The following is a 7,275-nucleotide window of genomic DNA, read 5'->3' on the forward strand; positions in this document are numbered from 1 at the left end:
GAAACCAGAGGCAGCAGAGCTTCAGCTCCCCCTCACGGCTCCATCTCTTCGCTTCCCCAGGAGTGTCGAGGCCTCGGGAACTTCTGTTCCCTCCACACAATCCTTTCTGCCCTGCAGAGCCCTGCCATTGCCCGTCTCCAAGACACCTGGGGACAAGTTTCCAGGTGGGTAGTGGGTGGTCTGCTCTCCAGCCAAGCACCATGAGGGTGAGGTGGCCCAGGCAGCCTGATTTGGGCCGGCATGTCCCCCAAAGTCAGCTGAGACCACCTGGGAGACAGCGAACGCCGGGCACAGGGACTGACCTGGGTGCTGGGTCTCTGAGTCTCTCAGCGCCCTTAGGCCAGCAGTTCCGTCCCAGGGATTCATTTCCTTCCAGACCAGATCCTGGCTTGAGCCCAGGTGGAGATTCTCAGGTGTTTCCTTTGCAGCAACAGAAGCCTCTATGCAGCTGAAACCAACACTGTTCCAAAGAGATCTGTTTGGGACATCTGGGAATGGAGGCCCCAAGGGACAAGAGGAGAGGCCCCTCCGCAGTCCCATGGGGACCTTAGAGCTCAGAACACCCCAGCAAAATCCCTCATCCAGGCCCCAGGCAGTTTGGATCTGCTGGGTTCTCAAATAAATGGGATTTGCCTTCAAGCATCCCACAGTTTTTCTTGCTTGCTTGCTTTCTTTCTTTCCCCACCCCGCAGGGAGAGTTCTCGAACCTGGAAGAAGTGGGTCAGGAGAGAGAAACGCGTGAGCAGGGAGCTGCTAGTGCAGGTAACCTGGAGGCTGGAGATCTGGAAGGAGGCCAGAAGGAGAGGGGAGGGGAGCATCCCGAGGGGATCCTAGGAGGTGAGGCTATGGCAAGGCTCGGCCCAGGCTGGGGGTCAGAGAGCCCTGTGAGGGTGGGGCAGGCCAGGGCCACTCGGCCAGGTCCCCCAAGACACCCTGCCCTCCCCCTCACTGTCTGTTCAGCTGGGGTCTGGACGCACCCCTGGAGTCCAGAGGTCGGGGCCTTGGTCAGATTTGGAGCCAGGGCTGGGGTGAAGGCAGCGGGGACAGGGCCTGTAGCTGGCACGGGGAGCAGCCTCTCCCAGTGGGTCCTTGAGCCAGTCACTGCCCCTCTGGGGGCCTCCGTCTCCTCCTCTGGGAAGTGGACGGAAATGATCAGTGGTGCAGGCCTCCCAGCGGGGTGCTACCATCCAAGGGAGGACAGGAACGCAAGGAGATTTGTGCCGGCTCCTCCTCGAGAGGTGAGGGGAGAGCAGTGATGACACGCAGATAACTCTGAGTCCTCAGGAGACTCCTGGAAGCAGGTGACGTTCTCCTCACACTTTTCAGCTGAGGAAAGAGGGCCAGGGAGGCCTGGGCAGGCCCAAGGTCACACAGGACTGAGTCCTGGAGCTGGGACTGGTCTAGAATCAGAGCACCCTGGAGGTGGGAGCAGCAGAGGCAGCAGGGGACTGGAGCCGATGGCCAGGGTCTGAGATCAGGGGCCTTGGGGGACATGCGGAGGGGAGTATGGGTGCACTGACCCTGTCCTCGTCCCCGACAGGAGGCGACCTCCGTGTTAAAGACTGCAGAGAGGGCCCGCCAGGGAGCCCAGGAGAGGCAGCGGCAGCAGGTGAGGGTGACTGTGGGGGAGGGGCCTAGGAGTCAGAGGAGAGGGGGCTCCCCCTCCCAGCTGGAGACCTCCCTCAGGAGAGGGGCCTTCCTCCTCAGGCGAATCTGCTGTGGCTGCCAAGCATGACGGGCCTGCAGTGGCAGTGAGCAGGAGGAGGCCTGGAAGGGCTGGCAGCAGGGCAGATTTGGGGTGGGGAAGGGCAGGGGCCACTGCCCCTGGGAGGGGCCAACAGCCAGCCCTGGGACTTGACTGATGGAGTTTGGTGTTCCTGGAGGGGAACAGGGGAGGGAATTGTGTGTGTTGGGGTGTCCCGAGGATCCTAGGCTGCTCTGTGTGGGAGCGTGGGGTGGGCAGGAGGCTGGGCTGAGGGGTTTCAGGGGAAGGTTCATGGGGGCACCTGAGAGCGGGAGCTCATCGCCATGCCCATCCCGATGGCGGCACAGGGTGTTGTCCCCTCCCTGGTGACGTTCTTCCGTTCCCTGGAGCTGCTGGACGCTACGATGGAGGATTATGTGGAGGTGAGTGAGCCTGGAGGTGGGCCCGGGGGCTCAGGCTCCTGAGGGTGGGGAGGAGAGAGTCCTGTCCTGAGCCCTGAGCTCTCTGCATTTGGCAAAGGTCCTCTCAGCAGGCCCTCCAGCCTTGTGTGGGAGTTGGGGTGTCAGGCCCACCTCCCCAGTGGGTGATGCAGGCTCTGCATAAGCCACCATCCAGGTTCCCTGGGCTGATGAGGCTCAGAGCTGCCTGACTGTGTGGCCGCAGGAGGTGGTGTCTGAGCTGGACTCAGCCTATCCCTCTGGCCCTGCCAGTGAGGGAAGAGAAGTCGGGCCCCTCCCAGTCAGGAAGCACATCAGAGGCTGAGCTGTCCCTTCCTGCCTGAGGCCTGAGTCTCCCCACGTGTCATCAGAGAGGGTTGGGTCACAAGGTCTGTTGCCTCAGTTGCTCTGCGCCCCCTGCTCTGGAGCCCAGAGACTGGCTCAGGTCCAAGTCTGGGCTCCGGATGGGCCTGCCCACTGGCAGTAGTGCAACATTGCAAGAGGTGTGGATGGGGGCTAGTGCTGGCCCCAGGGGGCTGTTTCTGATGGACTGCGGCTGTCTGCTTTCCAGGGCAATGTGCTCAACTGTCAGAAATGGAATGAGGTAAGCGGCTGTGGCCTCCCGGTGGGGAGGGTGGGGGTTGGAAATCAGAGACCCCCCTGCAGTGGGCAGGACCCCCTCTGGCCCAATCCTCAGGGTGGAACATTTATTTGCACAGTTCGATATACAGAGCTGGGGATCCTATGGCATTGGCGGGTGGGGGAAGGGCTGGCATCAAAGACTCCTTCCTGGAGGAGGAGCTATTTGGGGCCAAGTGTGAGAGCAGGCAAGTCCTGACTGGAATCACAGGGAGGGAGGGTTCCCAAGTGGGCAAAGGCGCCAGACTGGCCCCTTGCCCCCTTCCTCACCCCCTCCACGAGCCCTGCAGGGTCCCCCACTCAGGCCCTGTGGGCATCCTGTGCTTGCTCTGTCCTAGCAATTCAAACTGATGGACGAGATCGAGCTGCTCCAGGAGGCTGCAAATCTGTACACCGTGCAGCCCGACGAGCACTTTGGGGCCTGGTTCCAGGCCGTGGAGCCCCTGAGCAAGGAGGAGAGGTGAGTCGGGTCAGGAGTTGGGGAAGGGCAGGGCAGACTCTCTCTGTTGACCAGCTCCAGAGCCCATGGCCGTTGCTCCATGGTCAGCCCCTGATCTGATTGCATGGCGACCCCTGGGGCCCTTCGACTCCAGCTGCTGGCAGGCTCCAGGACGCACATGTGATGTGTGCCTCCTGAGAGCTCCCAGCTCCACTCTGTCCTGTAGCTACAGCCTGTCCTGCCAGCTGGAGCCCCGATACCACTGGGTCAGAAAGATTCGACTCTTCTTCAAAGGCAAGAAGAACCGCTCAGGCCAGAGTGAGTGTCCAGACCGGCAGTGGCTGAATCCACGGGCTCAGGAAACATTCAGGCTGAGCGTGGGCCTGGGGAGGCAGACAGCTGGCCCTGGGTTCCAGCTCCACTGCTGAGCAGTCCCGTCCTGGGCGGTTGCACTCACGTTTCTGGGACTGGTTTCCTCCTCTTTGAAATGGGTGACGCTAAATATCAGCCCCTGTGTCAGGGACAGATGGGGTGCTGTTAGCTGTCTGAGGACTCAGGACAGGGCTGGAGCACAGAGCACGGTGGGGACATGGAGGAGGTATGCGCTGTGGTTCCAGGGCAGGCCCCTCAGGAAATGCCTCTCTTTCTCCAGACACAAGACCCCCAACCAAGGGCCCAGTGGTGGTGGTCGATGATCCTTCTGAGACCAGCTGAGCTACAGCGGGGACACAGCAGGGACACTCAGGGTACACAGCGCCACCTCCTCTGATTCTGACGAGAACTTTGTGATCCGTTTCTTGGGGTCCCCTGTTGGCCACGAGGGAAGGCACCAACCCCTCTTCTCCCTCCCCCCTTTTGCCCAGCACCTATTTCCCTATTTGGCGGGGCCATATTTTGTTGTCAATGGTAAATGCTCCGTTTGAGTATTATATTAAATTGTTGCTTCTTTCTAATCCTGGGAGTGGAGGTGTGAGTCTTTCACTCGCCGTGCTCATGGAAACCAGATCCAGAAACTCACATTCCTCCTCCAATTTAGAAACCTCACAGCACCATCAGCTCAGTTTATGTAGAGAAGGGAGAAAGGCCAGCCCCCTCCCTGGCTACTGAAGAACATGCCCAAGTCACCCTCCCTCCAAAGACAGGATCATTGCAGTGTGGTTCACCCTGTCCAGGAGCAGAGATGGTCCCTCCAACCTTGGGACTAAGAGGTTGGAGGCACTTTCTCAGGCAGAGCGACAACCACTGAGCTGGGGGTGTCTTTCAAACTAGCACGTGCCTGTCCCTAGCACACGTCCTGCCCAGGACAGTGGCTGCCTTTTTACACTCTGCTGGAAGAGGGAAGAATTTCCTGGTTTCTCTTGCACACAGATTAGGACCTTGTTTTCTGATTCAGTTTCCGGAATGGCTTCAGCTCTAAGTGGGGAAAATACCATCAAAAGCTCAAAACGTGCACGTGGAGAGGACGAGGCCAGAGGAATGTCCTGTGCAGATGGACCGTGGGCAGGCAGGACTCTTCCTTCTCGGGCCCACTGAGGGGCTCCCTGTTCACCCTTGACCTAGACTTGCTCCTCCTGGGTTCTACTCCCTGACTCCGAATACCATTTCCTGCTTGTTGTCTCTCCAAGGGGAAAGCTGTGGGATGCAGCTTTTAGGGCCTCAGCCAGGTCTCCCTCCATAAACCTAGTGCTCTCTGTTAGCCAGGATTTTCAGCATCTCTGCAATTCTGCATACAATTGTATCTTAGGGCAGAAATTCCCTAGATGCCCCCAGCCTTTCTGCCACATAGTGGCCACTCCTCCCAGACTGGGCCTGATGGATCCCAGGTGAGCTCTGCTTTCCCAGGAGGATAGATGATCATGCTGACCAGAAATGACCCCACAGTCTCCCTGTTGCTGAGGGCAACTTCTGGGCCTGTGTGCTTCTCAGGCCCATGGTGTTGGACAGTCCCAAGTTTACACAATCTGGAATATTTATAGTGAATTTTCCTAAAGTTGTTGCTGTGCCTGAGCCCAGCAAGTGTGCAGCCCCTCGGCTGGCTGTGTTCTTTTCCACAGTCTTGTGCTGTGGTTCTGTCATGGGGATGTGTGCCTTTCCTGTTGGGAGCTTTGAAAGAGGAGGCCTAAGAAGGGTGTGAGTTGGGGGTCCCGCGGAGAATGTCAGCAACCTGATGATCTGTGGATGTGCGTGGACACAGCCTTACCAAGGGAAATGCTGAAATGCTTCTCATCTGGGTGCTGAACAGACACTGCTCTGAGCTCAACTAGAGCACCAGCTCCAGAACCAGGAGGGAAAGCCTGACCACCCAGCCTTTGCAATCTCGTCCCTTCGAAACAGCCTGAATGAAAAGGGCCGGGTGAATCACTTGGCACTTCTGACTCATCTTCTCCTTCCTGGTGGCTACAAGTGTCATTCAGACACACGGCAGGCTGGGCTCTGTCAGGGAGGCCGTCTCAGCACAGCCAGAAGCTGAGGATAAACCCTGGTTCCCAAAAGCCCAGGCCTTTGCTGATGTGGCACAGACACCCAGGAAAGAGACTTGCCAGAGGAAGGTGGGGAACGCTGTGCTGTCCCTCGGAGGAGAAAGAGTCGTGGCAGGTCCCAGGGCTAGTCCAGGGCCGGGATGAAGGCATGAGTGTCCCAAGATTGTCTCCTCCAGGACTGGGGTGCTCCTGAGAGCCGACCCGGCAGGTAGCAACATTAATAAGTCTTGTAGTTCAGCTGGGGCAGAGGAGGGGCCATTTAGCGCATGTTTGGGCTTCCACTGGCCAAAAGTGCAGCTAATCACCCAAAAGAGACCCATATTTGCAGCGAGATCACATGTCAATCTTTTGTTTTTTACACTCTCATCCCCAAAATTGTTTTTTTTTTATGTTTTTATGTTTCCTGTCTTTGAACTTTTCCTTTGATCTTATCCTCTTTTCCTCATTCCATTGAGTTGTTCAGCTCTCTGTGCTGCTTTCGAATGATTATTTTGATCCTTTCTTCCACAGCACACCAAGGACGTTCCATTTTATCTTGTGGTCTCCACATTTTGGTCCATGTTAGAGCCAGTCAACTGAACAGACTGCTAGAGATCTTTGTACCCCCTCGAGACACAACGTTGACTAGAGAACCTCTGCTGAGTGGGGCCAAGTCAATTCATTCCACCAAATCAACTGAGCGTTCCCTCCTCCATTATCCCAACCCCCATAGCCCACTTCTTCACGGTTGTCCTTCGTTTCCATCTGTGTGTACTAGGAAAAGGATGCGGTAATTTTGGAGTGTAGCACAATTCCTCATGGGTCCCCTTTTGTAGCTCATGCTTTGGGACCTGCTAGGAGTCAAGTTCACCTCGACTGAGTCTTGCTCTAGAAGCACCAAGGCTGGTGGGTATAGGTCCTGAGGAGGCTCAGCAGTGTCTTGCCAGGCAATGACCTCAGGGGACATGATGACAGGATCCTCAGGAAAAGCGGAGTTAACCTCCTCAGACAGGAGGAGGAGGGCTGCTTCCACTGACAAGGCCAACTCTGTGCCATGTGGGAGTGAGTTAAATGTTGCAGCTTAATCGGGAACTGACTTACGTCCTCCTTCCAGTTTTCAGGACCCAATTACTACTAAATCAACGCCATCACTTTCACCACTGTGCAGATGGGGATTCAACCTGTGTTGTAATTCAGCCACTTGCAGGAAGAGACTCCGGGTTAGGTTTTCAGAAGGATCAGCTCTGAAGCTACAGGAAGTAAGAGTTTGTTTCAGGGAAGGTACAGACACTTCAGGCCAGTTATGGCGGTTGAGGTGAGCTGGGAATTTGACACCCTGTGCTCATCATTTTCTTTTCTCATTTAATCAAGTGCAATTAGGAACAGTTAGCTGATTTCATTAGATTCGTTAACTTGTCAAGAATGATTAACGCATCAAATACATGATCACTGAGAAGTTTCCCTTTTATAGACATTTGGTTAGGAATCTCCAGTGGTGATATCTTGTGTACCTCTGTTGCCACAGCCTGCCATCAACTGGCAGCGCCCTCTTTAACACTGGAAATAGGGTCTCTGGTGCCTTTGAATTTAATCAGA

The 7,275-nt window shown here is 56.4% G+C and overlaps 1 protein-coding gene across 1 annotated transcript; it reads left to right on the forward strand.

Moving 5' to 3' along the window:
• Positions 1–2,623: 2,623 nt before the first annotated feature.
• LOC123276075 (ral guanine nucleotide dissociation stimulator-like) lies at positions 2,624–4,171 on the forward strand. Its single transcript, XM_044745007.2, has 4 exons — positions 2,624–2,746; positions 3,120–3,241; positions 3,447–3,538; positions 3,873–4,171. Exons 2-4 carry the CDS (start codon positions 3,132–3,134, stop codon positions 3,932–3,934), a joined length of 264 nt encoding a protein of 87 aa, XP_044600942.2. The 5' UTR covers positions 2,624–2,746; positions 3,120–3,131; the 3' UTR covers positions 3,935–4,171.
• Positions 4,172–7,275: the final 3,104 nt, after the last annotated feature.

Source organism: Equus asinus, chromosome 13 (assembly GCF_041296235.1).
Source record: "Equus asinus isolate D_3611 breed Donkey chromosome 13, EquAss-T2T_v2, whole genome shotgun sequence".
Lineage (NCBI taxonomy): Eukaryota > Metazoa > Chordata > Mammalia > Perissodactyla > Equidae > Equus > Equus asinus.